The 20779-nt window shown below is 46.7% G+C and overlaps 1 protein-coding gene across 2 annotated transcripts; it reads left to right on the top strand.

Moving 5' to 3' along the window:
• The first annotated feature begins 505 nt into the window (after window positions 1-505).
• On the top strand, window positions 506-20045 carry Irf6 (interferon regulatory factor 6). 2 transcript variants are annotated; one of them, XM_021197871.1, is made up of 8 exons: window positions 506-693; window positions 4572-4748; window positions 9018-9222; window positions 10006-10134; window positions 13637-13795; window positions 15391-15783; window positions 16521-16639; window positions 17282-20045. In XM_021197871.1, exons 2-8 carry the CDS (start codon window positions 4575-4577, stop codon window positions 17504-17506), a joined length of 1404 nt encoding a protein of 467 aa, XP_021053530.1. In that variant the 5' UTR covers window positions 506-693; window positions 4572-4574; the 3' UTR covers window positions 17507-20045. The 2 variants fall into 2 exon arrangements, with proteins under 2 accessions (XP_021053530.1, XP_029394843.1); XM_029538983.1 differs by lacking the exon at window positions 506-693 and adding an exon at window positions 1295-1334 and having other exon boundaries at window positions 17282-19981.
• Window positions 20046-20779: the final 734 nt, after the last annotated feature.

The raw sequence follows: 20779 nt of genomic DNA on the forward strand, positions 1-20779 counted from the left end.
GTGGGGTGGGGGTTTGAACGCCACAGCTGGCTCCAGGGTCTGTGCTTTCAACTAGCACTTCATGGAGAATGGAAACAGTGGATATTGCGATCGTCTTTGAATAGATGAGAACTTAAGGTAGAACACGGGGTCCACGGGCAGTCCTGGAAGGTGCATTGACAAGTCCTGGAGTAGCTTCTCAAAGCCAAATCCACCTACGCAGGTCCTTGAGCTAGTTGTGGGGCCCAGTCTCAGAACCCTCACTTGCGCAGGGTCACTATGGGAGGGGCGACGCTCTTCTATTTCGACGTGACCTCCTAACACGCCCCCCCCCCCAGTCCCCAGGACGATCGTACACCCGCAAGGTGAGGCCCACACAGGGACCGCTCCCTCACTCGGTGGCAGGGGCGTAGGGTGACGAAGAGGCAGGGCGGGACCGGCGGCCCAGGAACGCAGAGTATCAGATTTCTCGCAATGCACCAATCCTGAACTCCGGGGGATGTGGCCACACCTGGAGGGCGTGACCAGACCGTGCAGGGGCTGTGGCATCCCGGGCTAGGCTCTGAGCACTGGGCACCGAGGTGGGCAGGTGCGGGCCTGTGCGGGCCGCAGAGGAGCCCGCGGTTCCCAGCCGCACCTAGCCGTCGGGGGAGCTCCTGTGCTGCGGCGGCGTGGACTCCTGTGCACCTGCTCCTGAGCACGGACTGAGGCCAGGTGGGGACGCCGGCGTTGGCAAGCCACCTGAGGGAGGACAGACACCTGACGGGTGGGGCCATTGGAGTTGATGTGGGCGGGGGAGCTGGCTTGCGTTCCGTGTCCTGCACCAGGCTGGGTGCTGGGCACCCTTCTTTAAGTAGTTTTGGGATGGCACCGGGCCCCTTCTGATCCCCTCCCGCAGAAAAAGCTCGTTTCTGCTCCACCATCGGATGGAAGGAAGCTATCCCTTCCACCCTAGCCCCTCCGGTTTTAACTAGTTTACTCAGAGTCTGGCTCCTGTGTCCCAGCGGGGACTTCCCAGGCCCCGAGGCCCTGGGTTCTAGTGGCCGTTTAGGGAAAATCGGGATGAAGATGACCTAGGGTATGGACGGATTTGTTTTCCTTTTTCCGAGTGTCTTAACACAGTCATAGGCCGCTCACACTGGGCCTGGGAGGTTTGTGAAGTTCCAGGTAACCAAGCTAGGTGCTGGAGAGGGTGGCGCCAGGCGTGGCAGCTCTGCGGGTGAGGCCCTCCTGGCCTGAAGGGGCTGGAGGCGGTGCGGAGAGCAGAAAACCTCCCATACCTGCCTGGAAGGGAGGCCTGGGCTGCCGTTTCACTCGGTGATAAAGTGGTCACCAGCCTTCCCTGTTTGATCTCGGTGGGTATCAAGATGGAAGCTAGGGAAGGGAGAGGGCGAAGGTGCTTGCGCGGGGATTGGTGAAGTTGCTAGTTAGATCTGTGTGTCACACATGACAGCACAGTGGCCTACAGCTTGGCCTTGTCATCCACCAACTCCAAACCCACAGGGAGGAGGTGTGTGAGGATGTGAGCAGTAGCACAGCATTTACTCCGAGGCATGGCGAAAATCCATGGAGCTGGCATTTCAGTTCCACGCAGGAAGAATGGGAAACTAGGGCAGTCCCGACAGCTGCCTTGGAGACCTGGCCCAAACCACCAGAGCCTTCTAGCTCGAGGTCTAGGATCCGCTCCTGGAACAGGCGATGAGAAGACAGTGCCCCAGGAGCCTGAAAGTGCCCCTGCCCTCTGCTCACAGTGAGAAGATGGGTGGTGGCCTTATCACTGGATGGTTCCTACCTGTCAGAGAAAACAGACCTTTCATTTTCATGTGGTGGCAGCTGGAGATGGCAGGGCACAGTTTCAGTGGCCTGAAGGTTTAGCAAGGTCTGATTTAGGTGTCTTTAATCGCTTCCTCTCGGTGTGGTGGCTCCTCCTGGGGTCCTTGTTGGTTTATGTGTAGAATGGGGGAGGCTCAGAGTGCAGGGCACAAAGGCAAGGTTTGGTGCATCCCAGAAGTAAGGTAGAGGCCGCTTAACCTTATCCCTGTGCCTCAGTTAACTCAGCTGTCAAATGGGGCTGATGTGGATCTTGGGTCCTGAGGGTGGGATAACACAGGTGACACTATACAGCCTGTATTGATGTGGAGGATGGCACTGCTATCCATCCTGAGAGGTGTCACTGTCTTGTGGTATAGAAAAATGCTGCCGCAGTTTCAAATAATTGGGAATCGAAAGAAAATGTGGGGGAGAGAGAGAGAGAGAGAGAGAGAGAGAGAGAGAGAGAGAGAGAGAGAGAGAGAGAGAGAGAGAGAGAGAGAGAGAGAGAAATGTACAAAGTAGTTCTGGGCAAGCACTACAGATATCATGGTACCTTGCAATATTTTCCCTGGTTTGTCTCTGTGTGTTATGGAGTGGAGATACTGCTGTACAGCCATGGCTATGGGATTTACAGCCCAAGGATTTGGTTTAATAAACCATTTTCCCTCTCTGCCATCTTGGCTGTTTTTACCCTTCCCCTGATAACTGTTCTAAGAATCTCAGATGGCAGATGGGAGAACTCCTGGATGACTTTTAGAAGGCAGAGGGGGGTTGCAGAGAAGGAAGTAAGATAGAGGAGGGCAGGCTGCGGAGCCACACAAGTATGACACCATCTTGGGAGAACATGGGGAATCCAGAGTGCGGATCTTAGTCACCAGTGACCGGGGTGGCTCTTCCCCTTGCCTTGCCAATGCAGACTACTGTCATGACTGTCTTCATTTTGTTCTTGATGGCCATGAATCAACTGTAATAAGCCCTCAGGTGCATTGTCCAAGAAGAGGTGAATTTCTCATGAGTGACAAACCCAGAGTCAGGACTTCTCAGGACTGCAGTGGGACTGTTCTTAGCCCAGTGCTAGGCTAATAGGTCTGCTGTCTTCTCCCTTGTTCTTGCCCCATCTTCTTCTAGAAAGAGTAGGACCTCGGAGGAGAAGGCAGCACTTGCCGTTGGTGTATAGATCCCTTTTCCATATTTCTTTTCAAGGTAGGGTCTCATGTAGTGCAGTCTGACCTTGATCTCCAGTCCTCCTGCCTTCTAGTCCCTTCTCATCTGGTGACCACATCCTCCCTGGGTTTAATGGCTCCATGTGAGGCCCTGTGAGGCACCCCAAACCAGGGCCAAGAGCAGGGGCTCTAGAATGCTCTATGCTCAGTTCACCTGCCCAGCAAGCTGTGCTCCCAGGGGGAAGGTTTCAGTTGCTGGACTTGGTAATTGGGTCAGAAGGCTCAGGTCCTACCTTGCTCTTAAAGTGCCAGAAATTTAGTTGGGTTGAGTTCCCTGTGTTTGTGTGGAACCTGCCCAGGGAAAGAAGTGATGTTAGGGGTCACCCATGGTTAAGCTTTTCTGAAGGTAGTTCAGCGGACTCAACTGGCTTCGTTTCAGAACTGGGACCCTGGTAAGGGCTTTCTGGAGTGAAGAAGGTAGCATTTTCAGGCTATTGTGAGGCTTATAGTCTCAGTGTGGTTTCCTCAAGAAGGAATGGACATAGGCTGAGAACATGAACAATGTTTGTAATTAACACAGTGCTTGGCACACGGCTGCTGGTGAACAAATATTTGTGGAATGACTTACTTTTTTCCAGGTGTTCATTTCTATCTTAAGTAAAAACAAAACAAGAACACTAAAACCCCCGGTAGTGTCAGTGCTACCCTGAACACACCTGATCTCATCCAAAAGAATCTAACACAATACCCCAGGCAGACCATGTTCTAGAGAGTGACTTTGCCTCTGGCACGGGATCCACAGGCCTTTGTTTTGAGCCGTGAGTGCTGGCCACTGTAGAATGTTATCTGCAGCAACCATGTTTCGAGAAGAATCAATCGCAGACTTTACCCAGCCTGGCGCCTGGAACCAGTTGGTTTCCTCTGGCCTCTGTGGGGAGATAAACAGACCCAGGTGAGGGGGCCGGCTTAGCTGTGCAGGGCTTAGCTGTGACAACAGAATTTGGTTGTTGTAGGGCTTCTTAGAGTTTTCCAAGGCTCACAATGGGGAAGTGTTCTCAAGCTGTACCTCAGGCACTGGAGATCAGCTGGGACACTTTTTGCTGTATGGGTTGGTGGAAAGATTGCCTGCTCACCCAAGTGAGGACTTTGGAACCAGGGCCCGCCCGGTCACTTGCTTCTCTCAAGTAACCATTCACCATTGTTTTCTTGGAAAGATACTTTGTTTAGCTTCTGGCCCAAAGTTTCCAAAACTTGCCTTCTCTCTCCTGAGGCGAGATTGAAAAGAGCAGTTGCCTTAGCCTTGCAGAACCCCTGAGGAAGCTCCGCTCCAGCGAGAATGACATCACCTTTCATTTCTCTGCTTAAGGATTTAAATAGAAGAAATGTGATCTGCTTGCATGATAAGTCTGATTTGGCCGGAGCATGAAGTATAAATGGCTTCGCAGTAGGAATCAAAAGAACCCTTTTACTTCTTTCCTTCTCCTCTCACTGGCACAGTTTACTGCCATATTTAATTTCTTTGCTGTAATCTAGTGAAACTGTAGCCGCAGTTCTGGGAACAGTGGCTGGGAAAGTTCCCAGTGGCTAGCTCCACTCTTGCATTCTCCCTACTCCTAGATCATGGCTCTCCACCCTCGAAGAGTCCGACTGAAGCCCTGGCTGGTGGCCCAGGTGGACAGTGGCCTCTACCCTGGTCTCATCTGGCTACATAGAGATTCCAAACGCTTCCAGATCCCCTGGAAACATGCCACACGGCACAGCCCCCAACAAGAGGAAGAAAACACCATTTTTAAGGTAAAGAACGTCCTTCTGGCATCTGAGTTTGACTTTGTTCCAGTTCTCTGAGGCCATTCTGTGTTTGTTTGCTTTCTCTCTTCTGGCATTCTGGTGTAGTGGAACCTATATGATAAGATGCCCAAATTGTGATTACTCTTCTCTAGCTCTGTCTATTCGGCTGAGGTCTTTACATTTCCATTGGTTGCAAGATACTCAGTTTATATCCAAGTGGATCTGGGGTGAGGGTGTGTGTGTGTGTGCGTGTGAGCAGGTACCCTCAGTAGTTAGAAGACTGTATTCCTGGGAGCTGGAGTTACTGTTGATTGTGAACTACCTGGCACACCTGACGTGTGTGCTGGGAACCAGGTTACTCTGCTTTTCTTCAAGAGCAGTGAACATTTTTAACTACTCACAGTTTTATTCTTTAAATGTCTTTCTTCTGCCTTTCCCCTTCCTTCTCCTCTCCCCTTTATCCTTCCCACTCTTCTGAATTTTTTTCACCTTTTCTTTTTCATTTCTAAGGATAAATCAAGCCCAAGGCTTTATGCATGCAAAGTGTACACATTACCACTGAGCTACAACCCAAGCCTTAATTATGTTTTCATAAATAACAAGTAATTCTTCTGTGATCCTCATTGTAGTCTGCTGGAGACAAGATTTAGTCACATAGTACTTTACTAAATTTAAGTGAAACCAAAGCTTGACTTCGGACAGAAGTAAGTAGGCAGTGGTTATATTAGGGTTTCATTGTGGTTATAATTTCAGGAGCTGCCTCTCCACTTTAGACCAACTTCTCCCTTCCATCTCAGGAGTAGTTAGTTCCCACAGCCCAAGATGCTTGTCATTTCTTACTTTGCCTATAAGCTGAAAGGCTGAGCTGTGGTCCAGTCATGACTGACTGTAGGATCAGGGAGAGTTGGAGAAGTTGAGTCCAGGGCTCTAAGGAAAGCCATGCTGACCAGGCTATTTCCCACCTATTTCTGGTGTAGAGGGGAGAGGCAGAGAGAAAACTGGCCTGAGAAGACTTTGAAAGTATGTAAATGAAACACTAAATCTATGAGTATTAATAATGTATTAATATTATGGATAGATGTTATAAAAGTGTTAAGGGAAATATCTGTAGACCAGTGCCTATCACTGGTGGAGCTGACGTCGAGAAAGGGACAAGCTTGCTTAGGCCTGGTCGCATCCCTTGCAGCCTTGCTCTGGGTCTGAGTGTGCTGTTGCAGTATCTGATTGGTCACAGGAAGAGGCTGGTCTTATAGGCCCCTTCCATGAGGGTGTGAGGAAAGCTTTGCATTGGTATGTCTGTTTACAGATTGCTGAGGAGCATTTGAGTGGCAGAAGGCAGGGTACTGTCACAGGTCGTATACTCTGGTGACGTTTTGGTGAGATACAGAGATGAGGGAGGCACCAGCGTGGACTTGTGTTTTCCCAGTGTCACTTGAATCTCAAGATGACCATGCGGGGAGGATCTTCCTCCTACCCTTTGCTATACATTTAGAAGCCATCAGTGGGGCTGAGTAACTTCCCCTGTCAATCAATGGTAGTTCCGAGGTTTGATCCTGGGTCTCTGGTCCTGTTTGTCCCCTTATGATTCTGAGTGGGAACTGAACTCTTCAACCTCAATTTCTATAACCACCAACTCTGGGGTTGGTCTTGAGTAAAGCAGGCAACCTCTCTGGCCTCCGTTTTTTCCTTAAACTGGAGTTTAGGGTAAAGCCGGTCTGTCTGCATTTTAGAATTGCCATGAAAATCAAGTGAAGTGTGGGGAGATATTTCTTTTCTTTTTTTCTTTTCTTTTTTTTTTTTTTTTTTTTTGAGACAGGGTTTCTCTGTATAGCCCTGGCTATCCTGGAACTCACTTTGTAGACCAGGCTGGCCTCGAACTCAGAAATCCACCTGCCTCTGCCTCCCGAGTGCTGGGATTAAAGGCGTGTGCCACCACGCCCGGCTGGATATTTCTAAAGTACTTATAAAGATATAGAAGAAATAAGAGCCATTTTAGGAAATAGGGCCTTCCGGGTGACCAGGCTCTGGGAGAGGTTTGAACAAGTACAGTTTGTTTATATGGTATGGTGTTGACCCACGTGGTACCTCAGGGCCCTCCCTTCCTGATGCTGAAGCAGTGCTTGTAAACAATGTAGCCCTCTTTGTATCAGCTGAACTGACTGATGAGATGGCTGGGTGTGAGCAGGAAGCTGCTGCTAGCCTGGGGCTCAGTTAGTCCAGCGGTGCTGTTGAAAGAGCAGGATTTCTTTCAGAATCTGCCTCTGGAGTCAGCTGCATAGAGTCAGAGCCAGTGTGAATACAGAAAGAAGGTCAGATAAACCACTGGGAGATAGGGGAGGCAGAAGGCAGGTACACCAGGTAATGGCAGGTTTGTATCTCAGGTACTAGGAGCAGTGAAATTGAGTCTATCTATGGATGGAGCCAGCCTTAGCCACCCTGGTGCCTGCTAAGCCCACACAGAGCAGCTCAACTTGGTTGGTATTCTTCATCCTAGACTGCAAAACACACAGAGGAAACCAAATCAGAGAAGGTGGTTCGAGGAAGTGAATGTGAGCTGGAAGAGAAGACCTGGCTAACACTGAACTCTGCTGCTCTGCAGGGCGGGATTGAGGGGCGGGCCAGGGATCTCAAAAGAGGGTGCAAAAGTTCCACTTCAGCTTAAGGAAAAAGCCTGTGCCTGGGCATGGTGGTGTATGTCTAAAGTTTTAGTATTCTGAAAGCTAAGGCAGGAGGGTTGCTGTGAATTTTTGAGGCCAGCCTGAGGTACATAGTGAGAGCCTGTCTCAGAAAAATCAAAAAGAAAAAAAAACGTTCTATATGGCAAATGTTTGGATAAGTAATCTGCCCTGACAGCTTGGAAAGGTTCCTGTGGGGCTGTTGAGATGGCTCAGCAGTTGTCCCTACACCTCATGACCTGAGTTCGATTCCCAGGACTCAAGTGGTATAGAAGGAGAGATTCAATTCCCACTTATACACACTAACTAAAATGCGATGAAGTTAAACATTTAAACGGTTTAGTGTGTTCTTGTTTGAGGAACAGACCTCTGGGAGATGAGGTCTCCTTCATCTGCATCTGAGAACATGAAGAAAGATGAGTGATCAGAGGGCATGGAAGCAGCGCTTGGCCTGCCCCTCCCCCAGGGACGCTCCTGAGGGGCCGGGTCTGTTCCTCGCTTCTGGCTGGGCGGATGATCTCCTTGCTCTTATCTGCAGTGGTACTTTGACTTCCTACTTAGGAAATCAGAGGAAGCTTCACAGTAGTTTAGGCTATGCCCCAGGCCACGCCTCCAGGCCACTGCCTGGGGTTTCCAATAAAGGGGGCGTTTGAAGAACTGCGAAGAGATGTTTGTGAATTTGTCAAAGCTTGCCACCCTTAGGTAGGGGTTAGGACAAGCTGGATGTCAGAGCATGCTTCCTGGAGGATTTTTGTTTTGTTTTATTGAAACTATACTTACTATGTAGCCCAGGTTAATTTCAAACTCCTGTTTCAGCCTCCTCAGTGCTGGAATTACAGGTTTACAGTACCACATCTGGCTCCTGAAAGTCTTTATATTGTCTCACTTCCTTTTGTCGTACTTATTGTTGTGTAAGCTTTTCTTGTTTTAAAAGAAAGCCTGGCAGAGTGGAGCACACTTCATTTTCATCATTGGGGAGGTTATAGAAGGAGAATTTGGAGCTGAGTCCAGTGTGTGGGTTACATAATGAGACAGGAGCAGGAGAGATGGCTCATGGTTAGGGGCAGCATATCAGAGTCAGTTCCTAGCACTTATGATGCACAGCTCACAACCACTTGGAATTCCAACTCTGGAGGCTCAAGCAATCTGTTCTGGCATCAGAGGGCACACACATGCACGTTAACATACCTAACTCCCAAATAGACATACTTAAAAATCAAATCTTAAACAAAACCTTGAAAAACAGATGGAGGAGGGACGAGGAAAAAGGAAGAAGAACAAGGGTGGAAGAGAATGGAGAAGAGGAGAAAAAGGTTTCATAAAGCCTGCTGTACAGTGTCGTCCCAGACTTCAGCTTCAGCATTGTCTGGACAGGTGCTGGTGCTAAAGCCTGAAGCAAGGCTCCGTTCAAAGCTTTGTTTGCACACAGCTTGATTTCTCTTTGACCTGCCTTTGTTGGCCCTGAGGTCAGTATTATCCACTGCAATCTCTAAATTGGTGTTGGGATGGTGGAACACTCAGAGGTGTGTGTACAAGTGTGTGTGCATGCTTGGTGGTAGTTCTCCGTAGCGGTCAGCACTCACACTGTCTCATTCCTCAGGCTTGGGCTGTGGAGACTGGAAAGTACCAGGAGGGGGTGGATGATCCTGACCCAGCTAAATGGAAGGCTCAGCTCCGATGCGCTCTCAACAAAAGCAGGGAGTTCAACTTGATGTATGATGGCACCAAGGAAGTGCCCATGAATCCTGTGAAGATCTATCAAGTGTGTGACATCCCCCAGCCCCAGGGCTCTGTCATTAACCCAGGTGAGGCCTGAGGATTGGACAAACCCAGGGTTGGTCTCTTAAGGAGACAGGTTGACATCAGGCCTTTGCCTAGGAAGAGCTCAGAGAGCAGACGGTATAAGGAGTAACAAAATGAGTGCTTCAAGCAGAAGGTAGATGAGGGTATAGTTCTTCTAGTAGAAGACAGCCTCTCTTGGGATGGAGGAGTAACAACTGGGGGTTTGCATTCCAAACCTGTCTCTTATCGCTCTACTACTGTTAGACTTGAATTGAGTTATTGGGCACATTGAGCCTTTGTTTCTTCAATTTCAAGATGTGAACTCTCATCATTCTGTCTTTTCAACGGTTACGCGTAGAACCAGTGGGCATGACCCGTGCAAGCTATTGTGTTCTCTATAAATGTTGGGTCAAGTAAGTTTAGTTGGTGGAGTACTTCTGGTGAGGACCTGCCACCCAATCCTCAATGGGTAATGAATACGAAGAGCCAGACATTTAGCCTTATCATTCAGTCAGACCTTGGCATAATGGAGGGGTTGTGCTTCCCTCACATGTGGCTCTCAAAACTGAGTATTCTGGAGCCCTTAAAAGAGATGCTCATGTGTAGAAAGCTACTGTTTAGCTATAGTAATGTGTAGGGATTTCTAAGGCAAGATAAGAGACCTTGAGTACAGACTCTATAGAAGGATTTAGAACTAGCTAAAGCTTGTGGGTACATACAGAGGTGCCCTAGCCTGGGTGATGGGTCAGCTGTTGAGATGTCGGTGAAACAAACTGCTCTTCTGTGGGCTCCTGTGTCCCGGATAGGATCCACAGGGTCTGCTCCTTGGGATGAGAAAGATAATGATGTGGATGAAGATGATGAGGAGGATGAGCTTGAGCAGTCACAGCACCACGTCCCCATCCAGGACACCTTCCCCTTCCTGAACATCAATGGTGAGTGGGGTGACTGGTCACCCACAGGGATGAGGATGATGTAACTGACTTTGGCTCTGGAACTGCTGACCCATCAGCCACCATGCTGGCATGTTAGTAAGCTGAAGTCACAGGCAGAAGACCCCTGATGCCTCAGTTATTCCAAAGCAGTAGGGTGTACTCTAGGGTTCTAGAGAACAACCAATTCAAAGAAATAGAAGAAGCATAATTCATTCCTGGTGAATGATAAATTTGGGAATTTACTTTAGATAAGTGATATATCCTGTTTATAAATTGTAGTTAAACTCCCAACAGTTTTCCTGGTATGAATTCTGAGTTATGTCCTTAATAGAATTCGCTCTGCTGAAGCTGTGAAGCTGTGCCACGAACAACTTGATTCTAGCTGATGGTACTTGGCCCCGGTGGGTTTATCTATAAGAATCTTTTATCAGTTTTGATTTTGACAATTTTATTAGCATTTAAGAGAAAACTCCCTGGACAGGTAAGCTGTAAATCTTGACAACTGCCAGGAGGAAGAAGATGGAGAAGAGGAAGAGAGAAAGCCATGCTGTTTGAGTCGAGCTGGTATTTTATCAATGGCAAGCGTGGTGGTCAGCCACATGGCGGAGTGTGAGGGACTTCACAGAAGGAGTAAGAAAGCCCAGCATGTTAGGGGGAGTATCCTCCAGGCTTAGGCCTTCCCGAGTCCCGCCTAGCAGCCTCATAGCAGCTTTGTAGCAACACCCTCTTGAATGGACTTTTGAATTCAGCTCTCCAGCAGAGAGGAGCTAGAGAGGTTGGGACCTTCCATGTGGCATCAGGGTCTGTGTCTGTCTGTAGATGCTCATCCAAGGATGCCAACTGTGCTCTGGACTGCCCTCTTGAAGTATTCTGATCACATCTGCCCGTAGCTAGTAGCACGACTGACCACCAGCACACCTTACACTTCATGCTGTGGGTCAGATGAGATGACGTTTGCCTCCTAGAGAATTGAGTCAACCACGGTGCTGCCTTAGGGTTTGGGCATCACTGGTTCTAGCACTTCACCTAGAACCAGGACATGACAATGTTTGCTCAAGCCCTTCTTCACTTCCTGCCTCCTCTCCTTCTTGTCACTTTTTTGTTTGTTTGTTTGTTTTCTTTTCTGAGTCAGAGTACTATATAGCTCCCTGCCTGGCCTAAACTTGCCATGTAGATCAAACTGGTGTGGAACTTAGGGATCTACCTGCCTCTGCCTCCCAGTGCTGGAGTTAAAGGCTCTTAGGTGCCTTTTGGACCCTTGAAAACAAGTAATGGATAAGGAAAACTTTCATGGGGGCTTGAGAGATTGGCAGAATCTATTTCGGGTGGCTCACAATCATCTGGGTCCAGGGCATTTGCTGTCCCCTGCCTCTTTGGGACCACACACATACACACAATTAAAAACTAATGAAAGTAAATATCTTTTAAAAAAAGACACCCTTTGTAGAGATTTTCTAATCTAGACAGTATTACTACATGCTGCTCTCTCAGTGAAATTTTAAATTGGACATCTCTCTGAGGTGAGTGTGATAACCACTGTATTTGCATGGTAAGGACGGGATCATGACAAACTTGAAGCCATCCTGGTCTAGTGAGAGCCTATCTCAAAACAAAACAAAACAAAACAGAACAGAACAAAAAATTAAAACAAATAGACCAGTTAAAAGAGTTGGAAACATGAGTCCTTCCCCAGATTGTTGGCTCACTCATTCTGTTTCACTCCTTGAAAAGCTATAACTTATTTCCCGTATCTTGGCTTCCATTTGAAACTACTGCTGTGTTTATGTTTGTGGCCACCTTGAATCTCTAATAGAGAGTTATAGAATATACACTACCAACAGAAATGTAGGATGGTTTCATATTTATCACAAAGGGTCAAAGAACATTGGCTCCCGTGATTTCAGTGCTGGGTGTGGTGGGCAGCAGAGGAAGGCATTACAGAGGCACAGCTGCCTAAGGGATGAGGCCTAGGAGGGGCCATGGGTAAGCCAGCACCAATGGTGGCAGGAAGTAGAGTTGGGATTTCCTTTCCTTTTTCTTTTGTTTGAATACGTGGTTCAGATTGGTTTGGATCAAGCGCCACTTCTGTCGTAACCTCCCAGGTGTTGGGATTATAGGCATGTGCCATCAAGCCTGCCAAGGACTAGGGTTTTCATTCTCTTTTGAAAAGCTGTAATTAGGTCTGGTTGAATGAATAGATGTGGCTTAAAATTTATGACAGAATAAAATGATAAATCAGCCGAAAGGCTTTCCTTGCATCCTGTCACGGAACCTTCTACTTCATTCACCAATATAGACAAATTTAGCTAGCTTTCTGGGCATTCTTTTAAAATTTTACCTTAAGTTTTATATATGTCAGTGTTTTAACTGCATGCCTGTGTACCACATGTGCACCTGGTGCCTGTGGAGGCCAGAAGAGGGGGTGGGATCTTCTGGAACTGGACTTACAGTTGTGAGCTGCCATGTGGTGCTGGAAATTGAACACATGCTCTGAAAGAGCAGCAAGTGTTCTAACCACTGAGTTGCTTTTCCATCCCCCCTTTCAGACAGGTTAATATCTTGTTGCATTTTTATTTATTGTGTGTGGGGACACACACACATGTAGAGGTCAGAGGACAATGTATAGGAGTCACTTTTCTTCTATTGTGTAGATCTGGGGACTAAACTCAGGTTATCGGGCTTTGCAGCAAGTTCTTTACCTGCTGAGCTATCTCTCCAGTTCCCCTTTAAGACTTTATAATTGTAAAATGCATTTGTTTTACTAGAACATCTGTACATTGACACTCACTTGAAGCCTGTTGGCTGAGCCAGTGGTACTTCCCTTTTGAAGACATTGAGTCACTGTGTACAGTCACTACACACTGTGTAGTGCTCCCCTTATGAAGACATGGAGTCACCAGGTATACACTGGGTAGTGCTCCCCTCCACCATGTGCACACACTTCAGTGCTCCCCTTATAAAGGGATTAAGTTACCATGTACTGATTAAAGAGCAGAGCACCTTTCTTTTTTCTTTTTTGTTGTTTAAAGATTTTATTTATTTGTTTTATGTATGTGAGTACACTCTCCCTGTCTTCAGACACACCTGAAGAGGGCATCAGAATCCACTTCAGATGGTTGTGAGCCACCATGTGGTTCCTGGGAATTGAACTCAGGACCTCTGGAAAAGCAGTCAGTGCTCTTAACCACTGAGCCATCTCTCTGGCCCCAGCAGAGTACTTTTCAGTCACTGTCTGAATCAATTTACAGAGAAAGTTACCTTGTTTCCATCTGATCTTTAGTAAATAAAGGGTTTTAAAGCAATGAGCTTGTGGGAGAAATAAAACGACTGGGAATCAGGAGCTGTGTAGCCACTGAGTCATGAGTCATGAGAGCTGTGCTAGGCTGGGAGTTCATATCAGGTTATGGTTCGGTGACTCCTCTATCGCTACCTCGCTTGTCCTCTGAGCCTCAGGCCAGATGATATTGTGCCCTGACTGCTCATTCACTTTATTCTGTTCTAGGTTCTCCCATGGCGCCAGCCAGTGTGGGCAACTGCAGTGTGGGCAACTGCAGTCCTGAATCAGTGTGGCCCAAAACAGAACCTCTGGAGATGGAAGTACCCCAGGCACCCATACAACCCTTCTACAGTTCTCCAGAGCTGTGGATCAGCTCTCTCCCCAGTAAGCGAGCCTGCTTTTTATTGCTGGGGCTTCATCTCTTATGGCATGGCCTTTCTTTCCTTATCTCTTACCTCCTTCTCTGTTCTTTTCCTGAAGTGCAGAGACTCAGACCAGAGCCTTTTGTGTGCTAGGCAAACACCACTGAGTCACACTCCCAGACCTTGTCTGCCTTATTTTATTTTTGGAAAAGTCTAGAATAGCTACCTGTCCCGCACATGTACTCTCTGTATCTGCTTACGAGCTGTGAGATGAGTTACCAGGGAAGTACAGAAATGTTTGCCCATCTCTTCTTATCTGTTCAGCTGTCCTGATTGGCAAGAGGTACAAGTTAATTATTGTCGTTCTTGGGGATTTGGTGACAAGGTCTGCTCTAAGACAGGGAAGTGCTAGGCCATGGCATGGATTTGGTCACCCAAGGCTCTTGATGTTGAGGGACTTTAGGGACTCTCTGAATTAGGTACATGTTTATCTTGATGAAGAATTAATTCTTTCCCCCTGTCACCTTTTCACACTCTACATGATGGGACATGAACCTAAAATCTCGTCCAAGAAGCTGAGTAGCTTTGATAAGGCCTGTTAGGGTCAGGGGAGACATGTTGAGTGAAAATGTACTTCTCAGTGAGCCTCCTTTTACAGCGTGTGTAGAACAGGTTCGGGGTGTGTACTAGCATGTAGGCTTTCAGAAGGGTGGCTTGGTATTTTTTCCTGTTCCTCCAGTTACTTTAAAAAGTGAGATGCAGGGCTAAGGGTGTAGCTCAGTCGGTAGTATGCTTGCCTATGATACAAAACCCTGGTTTTGATTCCTAGCACTAAATAAAACTGGGTAAGGTTTCATATACCTATAATCCCAGCATTCCGGAACTGGAGGTAGGATTGGGAGTTCAAGGCCATTCTTTGCTACACAGGGAGTTTAGGTTTAGTTTGAGTTATGTGAGATCCTGTCTCAGAAAAAAAAAAAAAAAGCGAAGTGCAAACCAGACACTGTTGCCTATTCTCTGAAGATGTGGCTACAAACCAGACACTGTTGCCTATTCTCTGAAGATGTAGCTACAAACCAGACACTGTTGCCTATTCTCTGAAGGTGTGGCCATTCTCTCTTCATTCAGTAAAAGCCTTCCATGTTGCACAATAGAGTAGCCACTAGCCACAGGTGATTATCAATTTAAATTAATCAACATCAAATAGATCCTTGGTCACATTCATCACACATGTTCTCAGTGCACACATGTGGCAAGCAGTTACCCATATTAGAGGGAGACAGTCTTGCCATCCCATCAGATGTTGCCAATGTATCTTTACTATGGTGTGACCTGGGATACCAGGACCATCAGTATGTGGAGTTATATTCTAGCCCCAAGGATGTGGCAACTGTGCAGAGAGTACATCTGGGCCTTAAGCTTTTCTGCAAGGTTGTCCTTCTGTGCGACTACCCCGAGGTATGTTGACACCTCCCTTTATTGCAGGAAGGATAACTATGGCAGTGACCTTCCTGAAAGCTGGTTGAAAGATGATGGCTTGATCTTGGTGGACTCACATGAGTCTTAGGGATGGACAAAGCAGAGCAGCAGGACTCACTTTCATCTCTCACCTTGTAGTGACTGACTTGGACATCAAATTTCAGTATCGTGGGAAGGAGTATGGGCAAACCATGACGGTGAGCAACCCCCAGGGCTGCCGGCTCTTCTATGGGGACCTGGGCCCCATGCCTGACCAGGAGGAGCTCTTTGGTCCTGTCAGCCTGGAGCAGGTCAAGTTCCCAGGTCCAGAGCATATCACCAACGAGAAGCAGAAGCTGTTCACCAGTAAGCTATTGGATGTCATGGACAGGGGACTGATCCTAGAGGTCAGCGGACATGCCATTTATGCCATCAGGCTGTGCCAGTGCAAAGTGTACTGGTCAGGGCCATGTGCTCCCTCGCTTGCTGCTCCTAACCTGATTGAGAGGCAGAAGAAGGTCAAGTTGTTTTGTCTGGAAACCTTCCTGAGTGGTGAGTCTGATTTTAGAAGATTGATACTGGGAGCTGTCCCCTAAAGGGCTTTTCTCCTTTCTCCTCCTCTTGTTCCTGCTCCTCCTCCTCTTCCTCCCTTTCCTCTTCCTCCTCCTCTTCTTCCTTCCTCTCCCACCCCACCTAAGCTTTACTGGTGGAACAAAAGGTCAAGGGAAAAGAGAACCTTGGTTTTAAGCTAGGACCAGGACTCGGACAGCCACAAAGGGAGCTGAGCTCCAGAACTATCTGCATGAAAGGTGTTTTGAGGTTGGTTATGTGCTCCTCCGGGCACAGAGAAAACAGTCTTGCTAGTACTTCTCTCTCCAAATGTTAGATTATCTTTCACTTTGGAAGGTGACCTTGTTCATCATAGCAAAACTCAAACTCCTCTTCTTTCAGGAAATATTTGAGTAGTTAATTTAAGGAGTCAGGTTTAGAAAAATCATTGAGATATAAATCTGCAGTGTGTTTCAAATCCCAGGTCTATATCCCCATTTTCCAGTAGAACCCTCTGAAATGATAGACAAGTTGTATTTTGTGATGTTCAGTTTGGTAAACACTGTCACCTGTGTCTGGTGAACATGTAAATGTGACTGGTATGACCAAGGAGTAATTTAATTTTAATTAATTTAAAATTAATAGCCATGCATGGATTGTAGGTATTGTATTGGGCTACATGGAAGGCAACACTGATTGACACAGAGAATAATCCAGGAGTGCTTTTCCATCTTCTGCAGAGCTCATTGCCCACCAGAAAGGACAGATAGAGAAGCAGCCACCTTTTGAGATCTACTTATGCTTTGGGGAAGAGTGGCCAGATGGAAAGCCCCTGGAGAGGAAACTCATCTTGGTCCAGGTGAGGAGATCAGACCATCACAGCGACTCTTTCTGCTGATGTTTACCCATTGGTCTGGGATGAGTCCTGGTTAAGCATCCACTGGCCTATGTGTATTTTAATGCCGTCAGTGAGGCAGCAGACTTAAGTTTTGCACAGTAGGACTGTGTTGTACAATACCACATTCTTAACATGGGTGAACAATTTAATGGACATTTCACCTTTCATTCTCCTGCTGTTAGGGTCTTGCTAAGACCTTATGAGAAGTAACATTTTCCATCTCTTCTTATAAAACATTTTGGCCGTATTTGTAAGATGTAACTGTGTTCTGGGGATGGTTGCAAGTCTACTTAGGGTTGTGTGTGGACTTATACACCAAGATAGGCAGTGGATGCCTCTTGAGTCACAGTTTTGCTTAGTAAGCTGACACCTAGTTAGGCATGTGGAATGAGATGCTACATCCCGGTTTCTTTCCTTGAATTAACCAATGTCTAAGGTGAACCTTGACTAGTGAAGACATAGTCGTTCACTAGTATCTAGATGTGGGTGGGGAGGCTGAGTGGTTCTCAGGGCCTCAGAGCTTCTTCATCAATGTTGGGGCCTCTCCTGCTACTTAAAAATGCCTGTTCTTCAGTGGAAACTTGTGTGCTCTTGCCTGAACAGGTCATTCCAGTGGTGGCTCGCATGATCTATGAGATGTTTTCTGGTGATTTTACCCGGTCCTTTGACAGTGGCAGCGTTCGCCTGCAGATCTCCACTCCAGACATCAAAGATAACATCGTTGCTCAGCTCAAGCAGCTGTACCGCATCCTTCAAACCCAGGAGAGCTGGCAGCCCATGCAGCCTGCCCCCAGCATGCAGCTGCCGCCAGCCCTGCCTGCCCAGTGACCCAGACTGCCGTGTGTGTGTGTCCTCTTCTCTCCTCTCATTTTTATATTGTACATAAGGATTTTTTAAATTCAGAATTAGTCAACTTTTAAATCTCCTTTCTATAACCTCATTAGAAGTCTGAGACTTTCCAAATATGCCTAGTTTTAAAAGTTCCTCTAACTTATCAAGGTATCATCCCCTGAGGGGTTCCTTTTAGATCTTCCATGGTTGGTGTAGGAGAGATCTGATTTCGGAAGTTTAGACACCAGAACTCTAGCTGCAGATGTGTTTCCATCTGACTTTAGACAGATTGTTTAACTGGAGGGCATGAGATGCATCACTTGTAAATAGAAAAGGTTTGGAATGATGCCCAAAATTGCATTTGGCCTTAAAACTCTGACTGATTATTTTCCTCTATTTGTATAAGACAAAACTGCCTGGAACAGGACCCTTCTGCATTGTTCTTAGACCACATGGTTTCCCCTTCTTGCTTTCATCCAAGTTCCTTGAACACTGATCTGATCTGAATTGAGCTCTGTTTGACCTGTTCTGCTAGTACAGTCAGCTGGCTCCCTGCTGGAGGAAGTAAGAGAGGAGCTGATTGGTTGCCTAGCAACCAGTCTTGATATCTAAATAGAGATGGTGCCAAGGTCTGAAAGTCACCCAACCTGTGTGTGGAGTAAAAGCTCATAAAGTGAGTATCAAAGGGGAAGATGGTGACATGGAAAGCCAAAGGATTCCACGAGAGAAAGAATGGTCATCAGTGGAGGGACTCCATGGGAGAATCGTCATCAGCCACATACCTTGTCAACACTCACACCATCTTGTATGTGAAGTTGATGAGCAACCATGATTCCATGTGCCTCAGGGCAGACACTGTCCTCTTCTTCATTTTCTTCTCAAAGGCCATCTGGAGGGAGTCTGGCATCTGTGATATGCTCTGACAACAAAATTGATGTTCTTGTTCAGAGACTTCCAAGAGTCTTCCTGAAATTCAGATTTTTCCATTTATGAAAAATGAGGTTTTGCGTATGGTAAAGGTCTGGATAGTGCTCTTCTGGGGGAAGGCTCAAACCTGCTTATATCACTTGCTGTGAGCAATGGAGACAGTGAAGAACAGTGCAGTTATGTCTCACGGAGTGTCTGCTCCAGTCCCTTCTCATAATTTGAATTCCAAGACTTAGATGAAAATCAAGATGGGTCTCTCTGGTTATAGCCTCAATCCTCTTGAATACTGGTGTCTATTTGTTTCATGTCGCAGGGATATGCCTCTCTGTACAGTCTGCTGCCCTTACACTAAGGGTAGCACCTTTTGCTTTTCTAGCCACTGAAAGTTGGGATGCATTTAAAGTCTCACAGCTCAACCTAATCTTGGTGGCAGTGAGACTTACTCAGGATGCTTAAGATTTGGTTTAAAGTTCTCTTAGAGATTATTAAAAGGAGGACCAGGAGAAATCTGGGTGACTTAGGAAAGGCAGGTGTCTCTGTGAATAAGAGCAAAGTATAATTTTATACACATGGCCATAGTATGAACATGTCAGAGTAAAACTCTTTGTATGCTAATTAAAAATGTTTAAAGAGAAGTTTAGGTAAAAGTTTAAAAGTTGGGCTTTTATAGACCAGGAACCATGCAAGGCTAAGGACTTCATTCTTTTTTGGAGGAATGAGTAGCATCATTTGGTGAAGTGAAGTGAGGGAGTCTTGATGTGTGGATCTTCCATCTGGAAGCTCAAAGTTAAAAATAGCCCATTATAGAGAAAGTGGGAAGGCAGCTGTGGAATATTTCCTTTCCCTTCTGTGACAAGTCAGCAGGCTATGAGGAATGGCCAGACAACAGGATCTGGTAAAGAACATTGAAAACTATGTTCTGAGGGCTATGGATTGAGTTATTAGGTGAGACTGTAATGAAAAATTGACAAATATGTTGGGACGATGAACGGTTTTGTGTGGTCCTAACTAAGCAGTCCAGTTTCTTGTCTTGCATCTTTTTCGTAATGCTGGGAGCACACACCCATGCATGCAGGGTCTTCTCTCGTCATCTTCTGTAAGCTTTCACTGGGTTTAGTAGATACCAAGTCCCCAGGAGCTCTATGTTTCCCTATGCTCCCATTCACTCTCCAGCTGTCTTCTTCCTTGCCTTCATCTGAAGACTCAGAAGCAAGGAGGATTTCCCTCAGTTCCCCCTTTTCCTTACTGTGCACTCCAGACAAACTCCAATGTTAAAAGAACCACTACAGATAAACCGTGAAGGCAGATGTTGAATCTCATCTCCTCTCCACAGTTAAGTTCTCAGTTGTATGTTCCTGTAGCATCTTAAACTTTCAGAGTAACTGTGTCATTTGTAAATTGTTCCACATCTATGTCCTGCTTGACTGACTGCCAACTTGGAAAGTGAAAACTGTTTGTCTTAGATTTATTGCCAGGTCTTTAGCAGTGTCTGATACAGTGTGTTCTAAGATATTTCTGCTGTAATAAATGAACTAAGTCTTTCAATTTGGAGATTTATTGCTAACTACCATGGGAATGTAAAATAAATTTGGGAAGAAAAAAATATAAAGCCAGAGTACTGGTTGTATCAATTTTTAGTACTGACTCCCCCTGAGCTGAGAACCTAAGTTAGACTGGCAGGCCCTACAAACTGATCTTCCTTACATACTGTCTGTCTGTCTTTAGCACACTGCTGGTCCTTTTTGGTATGAAGGTACCAGCATAGCACCAGTATGGGTCTCCATTCTGCTGCCCATAACTTGGGGCCATTTGTCCAGGCTAGAGTTTTCTTAAGATTTCCTTCACAGAAGATATAAGCAAATTCCTTATGTCAACATTTGTCCTTCCTATCTGCTGTAAGACTTTTCTCTGGGGAAAGGAACAAGGCATTTTCGAAGGTCCTAATGGCAGATGAGGGTACAGTTCCACCGAAGTTCAATCTGGGGAACCAAGGAGTCCATTAGGTTTACTTACAAAGCAGTGGGTCAGAGGTTATGGTCAGGAGCATGGGTGGCCTTGACATGGCCAGTAAGGATGTTAACTCTCCCTTGGCTTCCTAGATGGTGTTCCCCTCCTTAGTTTTGCCCAGCCTCCTTGAGGTATAGATACCTCCTTGAGGAATCATTCAATTAGGGTAAACTCTAACCTCAGAACTTCGGAGGCTGTGGCAGGAGGATTGCCATGTTTGAGGGACACATAGCAAGACATTGTCTCAAAAGAAAAACTGTGGGGAGCCGCCCTCACATTCGCCATTACAAGATAGCGCTGATGTCCTGCGCTCTAACATACAAACAAGGCAGCTGC

Source organism: Mus pahari, chromosome 5 (genome assembly GCF_900095145.1).
Source record: "Mus pahari chromosome 5, PAHARI_EIJ_v1.1, whole genome shotgun sequence".
NCBI lineage: Eukaryota > Metazoa > Chordata > Mammalia > Rodentia > Muridae > Mus > Mus pahari.

Bases quoted from the DNA above. Each gene is read 5' to 3' on its own strand.
- Irf6 (XM_021197871.1), top strand. From the start codon at position 4,575: ATGGCTCTCCACCCTCGAAGAGTCCGACTGAAGCCCTGGCTGGTGGCC. The intron at 4,749-9,017 runs GTAAAGAACGTC...CTCATTCCTCAG, and splicing joins AAGAAAACACCATTTTTAAG to GCTTGGGCTGTGGAGACTGG. The intron at 10,135-13,636 runs GTGAGTGGGGTG...ATTCTGTTCTAG, and splicing joins CCCCTTCCTGAACATCAATG to GTTCTCCCATGGCGCCAGCC.